General features: G+C 38.9%; 7 protein-coding genes across 7 annotated transcripts; 4 read left to right on the forward strand and 3 right to left on the reverse strand.

The window, feature by feature from the left end:
- Positions 1-372: 372 nt before the first annotated feature.
- Positions 373-2,034, reverse strand: BRETT_004030 (uncharacterized protein; the record flags this gene model as incomplete). Its single annotated transcript, XM_041282529.1, has 1 exon — positions 373-2,034. The coding sequence occupies one exon, from the start codon at positions 2,032-2,034 to the stop codon at positions 373-375; it is 1,662 nt and encodes a 553-aa protein (XP_041136368.1).
- Positions 2,035-2,869: 835 nt separating this feature from the next.
- BRETT_004031 (uncharacterized protein) lies at positions 2,870-4,177 on the forward strand (the record flags this gene model as incomplete). The annotated part of the gene is made up of 1 exon (XM_041282530.1): positions 2,870-4,177. One exon carries the CDS (start codon positions 2,870-2,872, stop codon positions 4,175-4,177), a length of 1,308 nt encoding a protein of 435 aa, XP_041136369.1.
- A 300-nt stretch (positions 4,178-4,477) lies between these two features.
- Positions 4,478-5,515, reverse strand: BRETT_004032 (uncharacterized protein; the record flags this gene model as incomplete). The annotated part of the gene is made up of 1 exon (XM_041282531.1): positions 4,478-5,515. One exon carries the CDS (start codon positions 5,513-5,515, stop codon positions 4,478-4,480), a length of 1,038 nt encoding a protein of 345 aa, XP_041136370.1.
- A 247-nt stretch (positions 5,516-5,762) lies between these two features.
- BRETT_004033 (uncharacterized protein) lies at positions 5,763-6,302 on the forward strand (the record flags this gene model as incomplete). Its single annotated transcript, XM_041282532.1, has 2 exons — positions 5,763-5,778; positions 5,854-6,302. The coding sequence occupies 2 exons, from the start codon at positions 5,763-5,765 to the stop codon at positions 6,300-6,302; spliced, it is 465 nt and encodes a 154-aa protein (XP_041136371.1).
- A 168-nt stretch (positions 6,303-6,470) lies between these two features.
- BRETT_004034 (uncharacterized protein) lies at positions 6,471-8,126 on the reverse strand (the record flags this gene model as incomplete). Its single annotated transcript, XM_041282533.1, has 1 exon — positions 6,471-8,126. One exon carries the CDS (start codon positions 8,124-8,126, stop codon positions 6,471-6,473), a length of 1,656 nt encoding a protein of 551 aa, XP_041136372.1.
- A 3,204-nt stretch (positions 8,127-11,330) lies between these two features.
- Positions 11,331-13,580, forward strand: BRETT_004035 (uncharacterized protein; the record flags this gene model as incomplete). The annotated part of the gene is made up of 1 exon (XM_041282534.1): positions 11,331-13,580. One exon carries the CDS (start codon positions 11,331-11,333, stop codon positions 13,578-13,580), a length of 2,250 nt encoding a protein of 749 aa, XP_041136373.1.
- An 886-nt stretch (positions 13,581-14,466) lies between these two features.
- Positions 14,467-16,569, forward strand: BRETT_004036 (uncharacterized protein; the record flags this gene model as incomplete). Its single annotated transcript, XM_041282535.1, has 1 exon — positions 14,467-16,569. One exon carries the CDS (start codon positions 14,467-14,469, stop codon positions 16,567-16,569), a length of 2,103 nt encoding a protein of 700 aa, XP_041136374.1.
- Positions 16,570-16,599: the final 30 nt, after the last annotated feature.

Consider the following 16,599-nt stretch of genomic DNA (forward strand, 5'->3'; position numbering starts at 1 on the left):
TATGAGGAGGATGGTGAACTTGGGTAAATATGTATGAGAAAGATGGTAAATATGTATGAGGAAATAGTAAACTTGTGTAAATATGTATGGGGAAGATGGTAAATATGTATGAGGGAAATGATGAACTTAGACAAAGTTCCAATAAGAAAATGATGAACTTAATAAAGTTCCAATAAGAAAATGATGAACTTAATAAAGTTCCAATAAGGAAATGGTTGGATAAAGACGCAATGATGAAAGAATACACTAGGTGCAACAAACACACCCTACAGCCTGTCACAAGGTCATTCCATTGCAGATATATATCTACAGGAGCTAAGAAAATCTAAATTCCATACGTAGCCACGAACTCTTGCAATGGTGTCGACAGATTCAAGGCTGCACCTCGTGCTTTGCATCCCCCTCGGCACGCCATTTCTCCACACTCTGGATTTCCTCTTCTTCGACAATTCCATTTCTGCGGACCCAAGGAATTCCACTGAGGAAGACTCCATACGGATCGACCTCCTTTCTGACCCGCTGGAAGCTCCGGAGATCATCCCCGTACCATTCATCCATCTTGCTCTTGAATCCAACCATGGAGTCGTCTCTCAGCCTGCTTCCGGCGGCTTTTGCCCTGGTTTCCGCGGCTTCCTTGGCATCAGACGACCCGATGAAGTTCTTGGCCCAGTGAGGCTTTCCCCCGGCAGCATCTAAGGTCTCCTCGAAGACAGTAAACCATTTTCTGATCGGTGCCCTGCTGCGGAACGGCCTGTACATCGTGGCATTAATGTAAAGCGTGAGCTGGCCGTTGGTGACTTTGTCCTGTGGGGCCCACTTCAACCTCGGTGCGTTGTCCAGGTACGGTCTGACCTGGTTTCCAAACACGGGGCCAAAGGACGTTGGTGTACGGGTGGTCAAATCCTGCGGCTCGGCCGAATTTGGACATGTTGTGTTCGAGCAACGCACCTCAACCGGCGAATGCACGAAGAAATCACCCGTCTTTCTTCCCTGGTCGATGGATTTCTTCAACGACCGGATGATTTCCGGTCCGTTGGTCAAGGGAGCAGACCATTCATCCACGTACTGCGAGAACAAGCAGTCCATGTTGAGACCTTCAACAGAGTCCTGAACGGCCACATCTCCGTGTCCGTACGTCTCGTCTGTGCCGTACTGCCTGGCAAACACGAACCGCTCCACGTATGGCGTGAGTCTGGGGAAAATGTGCACGGAGACCCACAACAAGGACTCGTAGAACAATCTGCCCATCGTGGTGCCGTACCAGGACTTCCGGGGCCGGCTGACCGCGTCAAGCGTCTTCGATGCCCGCCAGAGAACGCACCTCTCCGTGTACGGGAACCACCAGACTCTCACGTACTCGTCACTGGTCCATATTTTCTCGAATTGGTCCAAAAGCGTCTCGTAAGTGATCACTTCCTGGCACGACCGGATCCTAAACGCAGGCACTGCCCTCACAGTCACATAGCTGATGAGCCCGATCTTTCCCAATGAGAGTAACGCCGCCCGGAAGAGCCCGGGCTTTATCTTCTGCGAGCATTTCACCAACTTCCCCATTCCATCCACAATTGTGATGTCCACAACCTGCTGACTGATCAGCCCATGGTATGGCGATGAGCCGTGCGTTCCCGTGGAAATCACCCCGGCAACCGACTGCTCGCTGATCGATCCCAAGTTCTGCAGGGCAAGATTCTTCTTTGCAAGCAATGCCTCCAACTCGTATAGTCTCATGCCTGCCTCCACCGTCAGATCCGTGTATTTCCCATCCGCCGAAGGGTTCTCCGCCACCACGCCGTTGAACTTGTCCAAATTCACCAGCCAGTCCCCCGTCATCGTCAAATCAGAGGGCGAGTGACCGGATCCAACGGTCATCACTGCTCTTCTTGACTTTCTCGCCGTATTGACGATCGAGATCACCTCGTCGATCGTCTCTGGCTGGAAGTAATACTGTGGTCTGCACTCAAAAGTCCTTGCCCATGTCTTGTGCTTCTTGTATGGCACAACTGTCTTGCTTACTTTGGTTGGAAGCTCTGTCATTTTCACTTTAGTCTTCACTTTTTTACTTCAACCTTTTCACTTTTCAGCTTTTTTTCCTGCTATTTCTCTCTTTATTCCTCGATGTATCCTTATCCTGATCTATGATGGTCAACTACCTCTTCTAATTAAATAAAACGCGACCAGATCCCGTGTCAACTGCACTCTATACCGAATTTCGTCTCACTTAGCGGCCCCTAAATGAATTAATAGAATCCGACAATAATCCCAGCCTGCAGCGTAAATTTCCACACTTAACCTGTAACAGATCAAAGCTACGCCAAAAAAAAAGCCCGAAAGCAAATATAAATTCAACTAATCCCAGCAAAACTGGCGAAACCTAGAGGTGGTAAAATGGGAAATGTGGATACACTAGCGTGAATCTATGAATGAATCGCTATATATGTATCTGGTGACAAATTGAGAAGGGGAGAAAAACTATCTCAAGTAATTTTTTTTTTTATTTTACATTATTCAGAACGCATGCGGATTCTCGATTGGCTGGGAATTCATTTTCTCTATCCTTCAGCTTACCTCATTTTTTTTTCCTTCCTCCTCCTCGCTTTCTCCGGCAATATCGTCAATGTTTAGTTCTCATGAACTATTAGTCCGTCAAGCGCGTAAATTTTAACAATAAAAATTGTAATTCTCGCCGATTGACGGTTTTCAATCAATAATAGCGTTTTCTTTTCTGCCAGTCCTCAGAAAAAGACGATTGTCCTTACTCTTCTTTTTCCCGTATCCGTTTCGTTTTTTTTTTGTTTGTTATTTTTTTTACATCTCCGCCATGCTCCTCTACCATTTCACTAAATATTTGATTTGTCGCACAAACCTATAAATGCCTCCCAGGAAATCAAAGAGACGCCGGCGAACCAATAAAAGAAGAAATGCTTACGGTCACCTTAATTTGGCCAAGAGGAAGAGTATACCTCGGATTTCGCCTCGGAATAATGCCAGCCCATTTGATCTTACCAGAATTGGTGCCCAGGATATAGCATTTACTGACAATGTCCTGAACCAATCATATAGATACGAAGCAATTTGTCCTTACTACAAACATGAGCTTCCAAAAAGGTGCCACAGTCTTAAGGACTGGTCGGCTAGAAAACTTGTCGAAGCCCTTTTTTCGAACCAGAATGATGAATTGAAACCGTGTGAATCAAATCGCTGGCTTTCGTATTTGATTGATACATGCCCGGTTTCGGACAGTTGGACTATCTGGAAAAGGGTGTGGCATTATATTCTTCTCTCAGAAAGAGATACTCCTGCTGTGTTTAGCATTTTTTACTCGAAGTTTGGCTCGAACTCATCGTTTTATTGTCATCATATTCCCTCGTTAAGAGCACACATATCAGCACGAAGTACGAATGAAGATAGAACGTCATATATCACAATGAATTGTCTAAGTCGCCGTCACCGCTTTGAAACTCTCTATGCCAATGTGCATATGCCTTCGCTTGTCAACGATTTGAATAGATATCGTTTGCTTGCACCTAACTATTTGGTCCTGCTTAATCTAAGCGGGATCGATCTGTCTAAGTCCTATCATTATTTGACAAGTCTCTCTTCGCTCTGCTTCCTCAATGTTTCTGGCTGCAATATTGATAGCGCTTCGTTAATGAGCATCTTTATGGCTATGAAGGCCTCAAAGCTGCAAAAATTGTCATGCATCGTTCTAAATGATAATCCAGGTCTGGATTATTTCAATGAAAAGACAGAGATTCCATCACAAATTCAGTATCTAGAGATGAGTGCAAATGGAGACGGTGGAAGTCATGTCTCTTCGTTTATATCTATTGCAAATGCTGGCTTCGCGGGTCTTGCCGACTCGCTTAAGTTGCAATATTTGTTAAAACGCCATCTCGTGCAAATTCCTGGATTGCATGAACAATTGTTGTTAGATTATAGACTAATAGATCAGATGTACGACCCTACAGCAGATATAGCAGATAAATGTATTATTCCTTGGCTAAAGCGATCCCAAGTGCATCGGGTACGTGGGGTGAAATCGTATATAAGGAAGTATACAAAAAGAGCAAAACGCAGTACAGGTGCGTCTTCATCATCCTCTTCTCTAAATGATTCTGAATCTCTCAAAAGGCGAAAGGTGACTCGAGTGAACTTTAAAAAGTTTTTCGATATGTAACGCTTCACTTAACCCAAACTCTGTTTCACATATTCCATATTGAGTGTTGTTTCACGACAGTTTATTCGTTGTACTTATTTTTTTTTAATACATTAGTATACTATTGAATGGTAGATTAACGGGATACAAATATAAATGCAATCAATTATGACCACTTTCATCGTGTTGTTGATTTAGTTACGTACACTTAACTCCCAAATTTGGTGCATCGCTTAGAAAATAAATACCTTTAGCGAAATCCTTTATCCTAATAATTTAAAAATATTGTGAACTGAATAAACACACAGAATAAAATAGAAATTACCTGTACACAAAAGGATCGTTAATGACCTTTAAAAGTTGCTTTATCTTCCTTTGTCCCATTCCAGGTATTTCTTGAAGATTTGCTTCATTTGCTTTTTGGCAAAGCTCTTTAAGACTTCCAAAATGAGAAACCAAATTGATAGCGTCGGTTTTGTTAATTGCTTTTATCGTGGTTAAAATCTCTACAACACGCTTATAATAGCTTAGATCGTCATCTATGTCATCATCTCGCTTTGAACTTCCCTGAATCAGAGTTTTCGCAGTATTCATCTCACATTGTTTTAGACCGGTTAGATAGTCTGCACACTGTTCGAAAGACCAGGCAGCAATTAACGTCAGATTATTAAGCAAGCACAGTTTATTCAACTCCCGCATGGAGTCATCCGAACTTTCCACATCAACCAGAACCAACATTAACCGTAGCATTCCTTTGTTGGAGGGATTATATCCAATCTTTTGTATTTTATGGTATATATATTCAGGATGTAACTTGTGATACTTTACCGACAAAAAGATGGCGAAGCAGCGTGAGTTCACTAAGTAGTCGACGTCATGAATCTGACCGTTGAATTTGTATGAGACACTGGTTAAATATGTGAGTAACGGATTACCATTTTGTGTTTTGTTAACCTGAATAGAACTGAATGTATGCTTTCTGAGTCTTGTATGTTTTGTAGTTTCGTAATTCGATTTCTTTCCCGACTGGCCCCTAATTATCACTTGTTTCGGCTTCTTCTGAGACCCATATCTAATATTTGCATTTATATCATGCTGAACTTGACGAGCCGTTCGAAATTGCGATACATCGCTAACTCCATTTAAGGATTTATATGGCACACCTGATAACGGCTTTGTACCGGATATACTATTTAGGCTTTTTTGTGCTGAATCACCCTTTTGAATATCACCACTAGCCTGTGCCCGCATTTTAGCAACATTGGCTAAAATACTGGAAAACGAACTTGTATCAGTGCTGGATGGTAAAGCCGAACCCTTCCCATCACCTTCATCTTTTTTGCCACTCTCGTCTACCATCTTCAAGCCATTATTATACTTTTAAGTTAGAAGTGTGTATTGAAAGTATAAGTAAGCAAGCACTGAGATAAACGAGAAATTCAAAATCAGTGGTGGTAGAAAAGCGCATGAAAAAAAAAAGGTTTTCAGATTTTGAACCGAATTGTTCAAGATAAGCTAAACTTTACTTTTCATCAATCATAACGGCGAATTCGTTTTAGAAAATCATAATAATACATAAATACATTAAACGAGCTGTATTAATATAATGTCAGGGGAAAAAGGTAAGTCGATTGTGTGAGAGAGATAACATAAAGGTTGACGATGAAGTCGATGCATGAAATACTAACCATATTCAGTAAATTTAACGGAACTCGAACCACAACAGATTTTGCAATTCAAGGCACAGATAAACAAGGAGCTTGAAAATCTTCACAACTCCTTTAGTGCGCTAAAGGTGGCCCAGATGAAATATAAGGAATGCCACTCTGATGTGAAAAAGGTGAATGCCAATCCAAAGCAGGACATAATGGTTCCTCTTACGGCTTCGTTATATGTGCCCGGAAAGATCAAGGATAGTGACAATTTCCTTATAGATGTTGGCACTGGATACTATGTGGAAAAGAGTTGTGGCGAGGCGCTTGAATTTTTTCAAGGCAGGCTAGACAAATTGAAAGAAGACTCATCCAAGTTGACATCTTTGATCAAGGAGAAAGTTCAGGTGGTGCAAAGAGTGGATCAAGTTTTGAGACAGAAATTGGCTGAACAGCAGAAAGTGCTTGAAAAGCAAGGCAAAAGTAAAAAATAACGGTGTATATGTCAGTACTCTAACATAACTGCGGAGTCGTTGATAGGCTAAGAGCTGTCAATCAATGATATTAATCCTACGGACAAGTACAAAGACTAGAAGAAGTACAATAACAGCAAAAAAAAAGAATACATACGTATACATATATATATATATCAACACACTTCATCAGTAGGGCAACCGCTTCAAAACGTCGTAAATGTACGGAAGCAAGTTGGGCACCAGAAGAAGCTTGTCGATGAGATCATCCTTTCGCCCAGTAAAAAGATCTAGACCACTCTTACTGCAAACCATCTGCTTCAAAAGAAGGCTAGCAGAGGTGTTAATTTCATTAAGCTGCAAGTGACTGTTAGCGTTGTACTGGAACAATTTGTAAGGCTCTTGAATGGAATCTTTCATCTTGCTATACTTCGCCCAATTTCCACGACTAGTGATGGATGCACCAGATACAAGGGCATCGTTCTTCCCCTGCTCTATACCAACAGCTGCCACTCTTGGACGTATTCCCTTAATGATAAACTTCTTTGTCCCGTTATCAAGAGTGATAACCATTGCCGAGGATCTAGGGAAGGCATGCTGGACATTTTTGATGAAGTCAACGGCAGGCAGAAGTTTCAAGTTTTGGGTACCGATAAATGGTGCAAATTGTGTTTCATAGCATCTCCATAACGAGATCTGCGTGACGTCACCGCCCAAATCTGCAGCAAACGCACATCTGATCCAGGCAGTAGCTCTGTCTGGTTCTGGCAATTGGTTGAGTGAGGCAATGAGCTCATCAGGAAACACAGGGGGGTTATCCGGAATAGGATCATGTACTCTTTGGATAAGTTGTAGCATCGGTAATGGCTGTGTAAGCTCTGTTTTGTAATCTAACTTGAAGACAAGCAATTTTGGCAAAAATGTGCCCAACACCTGTGCTCTTTCAAAGGAAGACAGCAAACGGTCCACACGGCTGTGCTGGATGAATTGATATAGAAAATCCAATGAGGTTAGAATAAGCTCGTCGCTATCGTTTTGTGAATCGATCGAAAGTGCTAAGAAGGAAACAACAGTGTCTAAAACATCATCCTCGATACTATCTGGTGCATCACCTTCCTTCTTTGAGTTATACATCATTCTGCTCATGGATCTGAAAATAGTTGTGATTGTTGATCTGTCTTCCACGGTTCGCAAAAGCGAGATTAAAGACATAAACAATGGATCTTCCGCTGGAACAGGGGCTAGGTAAGAAGATATGGCCTCAACTATATCCATAGTATATCTTAGAAGCTCCTTGCACTGCTCATATTGTGGATCCGAAAACTCATCCTGAAGGATTATTGGATTCTGGAGGATAGAAAGTATCACATCTCTTATTTGCATGTTCATAGAGATGACTTGGGAGTTATCTATATCCTGAGCTAGGTTTCGTAGGATGAGGGCGGAGCCCAAACTTTTGTCCATATCTTTATTCTCTGCACATGGGTTAAATGTCTGACAATTTAAATAATAAATCAAGTACTCGGTAAGAAAAGAATACTCTTTCTTGAGATTAATTTCTTTCCCATGTGTGAAGGAGTTACCGATCAATGAATTTAAGCAAAAATCGACTTCATCGCCAATTCCAGACTCAAAAGCCAGCTGATATCTCTTCAGCTGCGAGGGCCCTGCATAATTTGCACCTGGGACATTGTAATATGTGAACTGATGCTCATTTTTAAGATATTTGTTGTTTTGGATGAACTTAGATTCTTGAATTTCTGTACTTTCTGGATTAACCGGATAAACATGCGACTGTTCGGAAACAGATACCTGACCTTTCTGAGGCGTTTCCAGTGCACTCATTGTTTGTGCCTTGACCCTTGAAAATAAATGCTCTTTTAACTATTGATTTTTGAGATATATTATAATGTGTTTTGTCTTAATCTATATAGATTTTTCACGTTCTGTTTTTTTTTATTTTTTTTTTTTCGCGATTTCATGGATAAAATAAAGAAAATCAACTGTTTAGGCGATTCGTTCTTTATCTTCCTTCCCTCGACTTTATTATATGAGACAACGCACAAGGTATTTTACTAGTGGTATTATTTTATTTTATTCCCAAATAACTGCCTACAAATAATACGAACGTACTAAGCTTAAAAGAAATGCAATCATCATATTTGTAGCATTACTAAGACTATTACTGAAAATATTTGGACATGCCTAACTTCATATCATAGTTCCAGTCAAATCAGTACAGATGATTTTGCTATGCGAAATTCCCCAATATGAGATTGTTAGAAGGCTTTTCACCCACAAATATTTTTTTTTGCGGATATAAGTAAAAGCTGCTTCATCTTCTTGTAAAAGCATATCACTTCCTTTAAATATAAAGTCGATAAATACAGGAAAGACATAGATAATATTGAAAAAAAAAAAGACGATGTACGACTACGTTTGATCAAAATAATATGAATAAAGTCCCGTCGATCGTCCAGCAGAGCATTTTTGATTATGTTGCTAGGACATCGAAATGCTTAACTTTAGAGTTGCGAGGCACCTGCGTGATAGTTCATAAATTAAAGTAATATATAAATTTTTCCTTTTATGTGATGTGGTAATTGAAGTTGCACTACGATTGGAACAAAAAACTCAAAAGATCATAATTTTATACCGGGGAAGTGGCATGAAGTGTAAACTTTACACACCACAAAAAAGGCGAGCCGCAAGAAATCATAGTTGATCGAATGATCAAGATAGATGTCTACACTGCAGAGGGTGCTACCTCATTCTCGAAACACTATTTTTTATTTTTGATGTTTATCTTTTTTAGTCAGGAGATTATATGCAACTTTGGTGATATCAATTAAATTCTAGACAAAGTAATTAGAATATGCATTCATACGTACTCCAATTTGAATGAAGACTTACAAAATGCAAGATTACTAGGAAAAATATTTTTTTGCATGCATGCGAAGCACAGACCTGTTAAATAAAAAAACTGCTAGCACTTCTAGAGTGCGGATGCAGTGCTATTCTTAGAACTCATAAATCCGTGAAATAAATTTTTAGAGAATATATGCATTACAACTTACATCTCCGCGTTTGGAAATTTTCTCTGATCTTCAGCCATACCAATTTATCAAAAACGTTTATCAGAAGGTGCCTTGATACACAGAAAATGGATGACCTTTATTCGGAAGGAAGTATTTATTATTTTCTTTAAGTTCTAGGCATTGAAGATGCAACCATATAATAAAGTTTTCTCTTCATTGGTAGAAAGAAAATTTAATTCGAACAAGAACGCTGAATTTACTTTCTTTATTACAATAAAAATTAATTAACTATGCATGAAGATGCATACCCCAAATTTTGATTGTGACGCAACAGTATCATCGCTTAAATTTGGAAAAGAGGAACGTCAAAAAAAAAATAAGGCGATCAGAATATTTTTTAGAAAATCTTTTTTGCTTTTGTACTTGAAATATTTTTTGGTTTCGTTTAGTTCACATGCAACTTCCTTTGCTTTGCAAGCAAGGCTAAAAAATACTTCTTGTCACATTTTCCTTTTGGATAATCTTAGATGTCAGCTTTCGGGTGAATTTAAAAAATGCATTGTCATCAGTCCACCAACCAGATTCCGAGTGCTGAAAACTTTTTTCGAAATTCTTACTTTTGTTTTCATACCCCTTTCTTACATTCCATGCTTTCGACCAACATTCCGTTGCAATTACCATGCCTATCATCAATTTGTTGAAGCTTAGAAAATTTACAACTCAACAGTTAACTAAAATCTCTCAAGGTCGACTATAAGTAAAATGCAAATTAACATCATGGGTTTCTGTAGGATGACCTTTGACATCAAATCAATCAAATGAATTCTGCAAATCTGCAAAAGCGCTTGTAATGGAACAAAAAAATTCAACAATAGGGAGGAGGACATGCAGTTAGTTCAAGAATCCGTTTTTTTTCCCCCCTCCAAAACATCACTTTATTTTTTAGCCGCCCTTACTCATCTATCTAGATGATTTCTGAGTTGAATTACATACATGCAGTCCGCCCACACACTAACTACATTATAATGATTTTAAGATAAATGAATAAGGAAAATGAGGTGCTAGATATAAATCCTTTGTAGCTTAAGAGTGTGTCGAGGTTTGCAAGCAAACTAAAAGTCAAGCTTTCCAATATTATTGAACGCACTTGAAATTGCAATTTTATTAGACATGATCTAAATTTCTTTGAGTATTATAATGCTATAACAACTCTAGTATGTTATTGTAAGCATTTGTCCAAATTGGGTGCGTTCTCTCTCCAAAAATACAATGTATCCAACTGTAATTAAAAGGAAGGAGGTGCAAATTGGTAGTTAATGTACGGGAATCCGCGAATGTGTTACCTTAAAACAATGAAATGTTAGGGGCTCGATATTGTTACTAAAAGTAAGGCGAAGAAATTCATCTAACAATAAGAAAAATATTTGATTGCGATCAGACAGGCACTAACTCCCTTCTTAATGCAGATTATAATTTAACCGAGGATGTCGGTCGGCAGTTTTCAAGGGAAGCTGCATTAAAAATATAGACATTTCAGCATTCAAATTTCATGGAAGCGTTTTGAAATGTATTTACAATAAGCAATGCTACGTGCTTCATTGTATGTTCATGCTCAAAAGTACTGACCTTTACTTTTTTAAACTTGCTCGAATCCTATTGAAAGTACAATTGTTTTGGTAAACTAAAATAACCAATTGTTGCTTGCATAACAACATACACAAAGTTGGACCAATGCTGAATTGAGGGGGATCCCCATTCTAACATATTCTTAAGCATCCTACTATTTTTGGACGCTTACTGCTGTAACGAGTAATGTATGGAACTTCAAATTCACACAATCCATGATAATCTTTACGTTCGATCATAATCCGGCCCGTACTTCTTCTCAGTAAAACAAAAGGTTATATAAAGAGTTATAGTTGTCTTTTACACACACTCTTACTGGAACCCGACCGTCATTTTTGTAAATTCGTAGTCCATTTGATTGGTAGCCAATTGTGTTGTTCATAAAATGTTACTAAAGTCGCTATTGATTAGTTCTTTGGTTACTCTTACTGCTAGTTCTCCAATAAATCCCATTTACTTTCAAAAAAGGGATTTGACGGTAGAGCCGGAATGCTTGGGTGGAAATTTTCAAGCGAGATGCAAGCAAGATAAGTATCCTTGTGCCAATGCGACTGTTTCAGATGTCAAATCGATAGGTGATAACATTTATAACATTACGCTTAATTTTGTTGCCCAGCAGTGCGCAGACCTTTCTAACTTGGGCGAATTAAAAATTATTGGTCTTAAATCTCCAAATGGAGGCACTGATGTTCTTTTTTCAAGAAATTCAAACGTACTTACAGATATTAACCCATGTCAATGGTCTGCAACATTTCCGATTTATGGAGAACAAAGCGGAACTTTAACCTGTACACCGTCATTCCAGATTCAATATGACTGGTTCTCGGGCACTGATACTTCGACAAGTGATAAGGCAACATGGAAATATAAATCTTCTTACGATTATTCGTTTACTTGCAGTGAAGATAATCAGGGAAACATACAGGGAGATTTTCCTGAATACTGTTGGCCGGCCGGTTCAGAAAGCACGTCATCTACTTCTACTTCCAGCAAAACAAAGTCAACCTCTACTTCTAAGACCACCTCTACTTCTAAGTCAACCTCTAAGTCTACAACAACATCCAAATCAACCTCAACATCTTCAAGCAAAACATCAACTTCGAGCAGTTCAACGAAGACAACTTCTAGTTCTTCTACAAAATCCACCAAATCTTCGAGTGTTCCTTCGACATCAAGTACCTCGACATCAAGTGTTCCATCAACATCAAGTACTTCCACTGAGACTTCTACCTCGACATCAAGTGTTCCTTCAACATCAAGTACCTCGACTGAGACTTCTACCTCGACATCAAGTGTTCCTTCAACATCAAGTACTTCCACTGAGACTTCTACCTCGACATCAAGTACCTCGACTGAGACTTCTACCTCGACATCAAGTGTCCCTTCAACATCAAGTACTTCCACTGAGACTTCTACCTCGACATCAAGTGTTCCTTCAACATCAAGTCCTTCCACTGAGACTTCTACCTCGACATCAAGTACCTCGACTGAGACTTCTACCTCGACATCAAGTGTTCCTTCAACATCAAGTACCTCGACTGAGACTTCTACCTCGACATCAAGTGTTCCTTCAACATCAAGTACTTCAACTGAAGCTTCGAGTGTTCTCTCAACATCAAGTACCTCGACTGAGACTTCTACATCGACATCAAGTGTTCCTTCAACATCAAGTACCTCAACTGAAGCTTCGAGTGTTCCCTCAACATCAAGTACTTCAACTGAAGCTTCGAGTGTTCCTTCAACATCAGGTACCTCGACTGAGACTTCTACCTCAACATCAAGTACCTCAACTGAGACATCTTCTTTGGCGGAGTCTTCTACTGGTTCAATTGTTCATTCAACATCAAGTGAAGTTCCATCTACCATATCTGGAAGTGAAACTACAGAGAGTCCATACACAATCATTGGAACCTTGTCGGCTCTTTTCAGTTCAAGTGGAAACGAATCCACTTCATTCTCAACCGAAACTTTGCCAATTTCGACAACGGGAGTTGAGACACCATCCAAATCTGGTGAAACATCGCCGATTGAATCAGGTTCGGGTGAGAGTGGATCAATATCAACTTCCAGTAGAGGTGTTGCAGCGATATTCCGCACGGCCCAATTAGAAGAAACAACCACATTTTTCACCACAGTTACAGTTCCTTGCTCTACCTTGATTACAACCACAACATGTACTGTAAACAAATGTACTGCTTTTGAGACAATTGTGCCAACTAGTACGATCGTCACATTGGAAACAACATCCGTTTTAGGATCTTCACCAGCTGCAGAAACTTCAGTTTCCGGTGCCGGATATAGATCTATTGAAACGGGTACGTCTAAGACAACATTCACACATACCTCAACGGTGACATCATATTCTGTCACTAGCTCCTCTGGAGAGACATTTACGCCAGTTGTGACGACTAATACATTTTCCTCAAGTGTTGAGACTTCATCAAATGGAATAGAAGCCACAAGCCCTCCTTCGACCGTTGGAACGTCCATTCAACCGGAAACAATTTCAACATCTGCTACCGTTGCTCCCGAAAGTGTTATTCCATCAGCTTCTGAATTTGTCGGAGCTGGTGCAATGTACACACCAGATACAATTACTGTCTTCGTAATTGGATTGCTTACGTTAATAGTTTAAACACAATAGGTCCATCAATACCAAATTCCATTATTGAAATACCATACCACTATACCCTTTTTCTACCTGAACTTTCTTCTTTACATGCTATGTGAACATCCAGGCGTTTCTTCCAAGTGTTTTCGTTTGGGAGAAGTTCTTTGTTTCTGTATTTAATATTATTTGAAGTTCCTTACAATATGAGTATGCAGATGTAACTGGGGAAAGTAAACATGCCCTCGATAGTGGGGGAGGTTTGCGCTTGATGAAATATAGTTTGTGCTCTCTTGCTGGAATTATCTTCGCAAATTTGAATGTATTCAGTGAAAAGTAGAGATCTAGGAGTTGTACCACTTTCCTTCCAATTTAATATTCTCAAATAAAGACTGAATAATTTTTTATTATCACATTTTATCTTCCCCATACGATTAGCTTAGCGGCATTTGTGGTAGAGTAAAATCGCAAAGTACAACTATATATCTTCACGTGAAACATGTACCAAAAACTTGTGTAGTCACCGACCTGCAAGAATATACTTGATTATTCACATATTGGAAATTAATATGCAAAGCCATGGAATTTCAAAAATATAAAAGATGGGCTTGTGCAAAAAGGTTTCACTACCATATTTAAAACCGCCCCGATTACTATCAAATCAGTCTCTATTTATTGTATTATTATCCAAACAACAAGAAAAATGCTTTTCAAAAAAAACAAAAAACAATTAATGATAAAGAGCGAATTCATTAAATTATCGCTATTTTTTGAACTAGTATCGCAATTTCGTGCGCGAACTGATCTTACGAAGATAAATAATATTGTCTTACAATTTTGATGATGATGCACTTCTTTTGAGTAAGATTAAGTACAAATACTTAGCATGAATCTAAAAAACAACATATGAAGTATGCTTAGATTTATTCCTATAAAGTCTTCAAGGTCACATGGTGGATGTGAGACTTGTAAAAAGAGGAAAAAAAAGTGTGACCAGCAGAAGCCATGTTGTGGATGGTGTGCCAAACGACATACTCCATGTGTGTACAAGAAGTTTGTGTTTGCACGGCGTAGAAACACAAGAAGTTCATTTGATGTCAGGAATTCATCTTTATTAAATGAATTTAAGTCTGGAGATAATGCCACTGTCAGCCAAAAAACTGGAAATTTGGTGGCAACATCTTCCAAGTGTGAAAACAATGATAATAAGCCCAAGAGAAAAAAAAGAAAGATATCTTCTGGAAAGAAATTCAATAAAAGTGTACAAGATTGGAAGTTGGAAAATGTGGGAATGAGTCCCCCAAAAAGAAAGGCTGATATGGCGAAAACTGGTGAATCTTTGATGGATATCTCGAAACAAGATACAGAAATTTCAAGAGATCAGAACTCACAAACTACTTTCAACTTGGATAACATACATTCTGGAGGATTTTCATTCGAGGCAGATTTTTTCAAAGGTTCATTAAATGCTGGTGCAGACGACAATTTTATTGATATCAAAAATATAATTGAATCTATATTGCATCCTTCCCCACGAAAGCATGTAAATACTCCACCGGATTCAACGTCGATAGAATTAGGAAAAATAGATGGGCAACCCGGGAATGGTACATTTGAGAGGACATTTCACAAAAATCTTCAAGAGCTGTCCTTGTTAGTGGGAAGGGATAACAAGAATGAACATTTTGACATGGACCTAAGTGCTCGCTCTTTTTTAATGAACTTTAGATACTTCGCTTCTGATTCGGATAAATATAATCGAAGTTTTGATCTTTTTCTTCCATTAGCGTATCAAAATGAGGCAGTTTTTTATGCGGTTTCTGGGTGGGGACTACTTGTCCTGAAAAATGGAAACCAAAAAGCGAAAGCACTTAATTTTCTGAAGAAGTCAAAAAAATTATGCAATGACATGCAAAAGTATATTGAGGAGGAACTTCCGAGCTTGGATAGATATAACCTAATCTCACTTGTTGTTGGACTTAGCTGCCTTATGTTTGCAGCGTCATCCGTTGGAGATATTACAAGATGGAAGGAGAACTTTGAGGATCTTTATCATACACTTCATAAGGTTGGATTGGAAACATTTTTCGAGAACGTGAAAGATAGTCCAGTGGGTCTTTGGGTTCTTAATTGCTTTTTTTACAACGATGTTTTGAAAGTTGTCAGGGTTACTGATGATCAAAAAGTCGGAACTTTATTCCCTTTATCAAAGTATAAGAAAATAATCAACTTCAATTTTGAAAAGATGGACCATACATTAGAAGCAGACGATTTCGAGGTCCAGGATGATTTAAATTCTGGTGAAATGATCGATATTATTGATCCGTTGATGGGGTGCTGTATTGGGCTATTTTTTCGTATGGGTGAAATAAATACTCTTTACGATCAATTTGTCATTAAGATAAATGCATTAGACGATACTTGGATAGCGTTGAGTCATGAAATGGAAGATATAAAGGGATTGAATCTCCTGGAGTTTACAAAATCTCAAAGATATAGACGCTATGAAGATATGCGATTAATATTTCATGATTGGGTCAAAGTACATACAGACAGATTGGTGCTGCGTCTTCACAACACGATGCCTCGTATAATAGCATTAAGAACAATTCGGGAACCTGAAAGAAGGGAATATTATCTGACGTTTTTCAGGGTATTGCAAATTGCTATGGAACTTTTCTTGGAAATAAAACTAAAGGAGTCACCACTCAAGGCGTTGAACGTTAAGAGACTAATGGTCCATTGCTACAGAGACATGCGTCAGTTAATAATACCGGATTTTGTTCGTAAATTAACATTTCCTCTTTTAGTGGTTGGTGCAGCTGCTTGTGAGAAAAGAGACCGCATAATTATTGAGGTGATGTACCTAGAGATGTATAAAATTTGGAAGAATGAAAATCTAGCCAAAATATGGTCTATCATTCAGGAGTTCTGGAAACTTAACCCAAACGGGGATACTTTTGATAGATCTCAGAATATTATCAATAAGTTGGATTGGAATATATGCTTGGTATAATAACTTTTTTCTATTCATAGAAATATTTCA

The sequence above is a fragment of the Brettanomyces bruxellensis genome, chromosome 6 (assembly GCF_011074885.1).
Source record: "Brettanomyces bruxellensis chromosome 6, complete sequence".
Classification (NCBI taxonomy): Eukaryota; Fungi; Ascomycota; class Pichiomycetes; order Pichiales; family Pichiaceae; genus Brettanomyces; species Brettanomyces bruxellensis.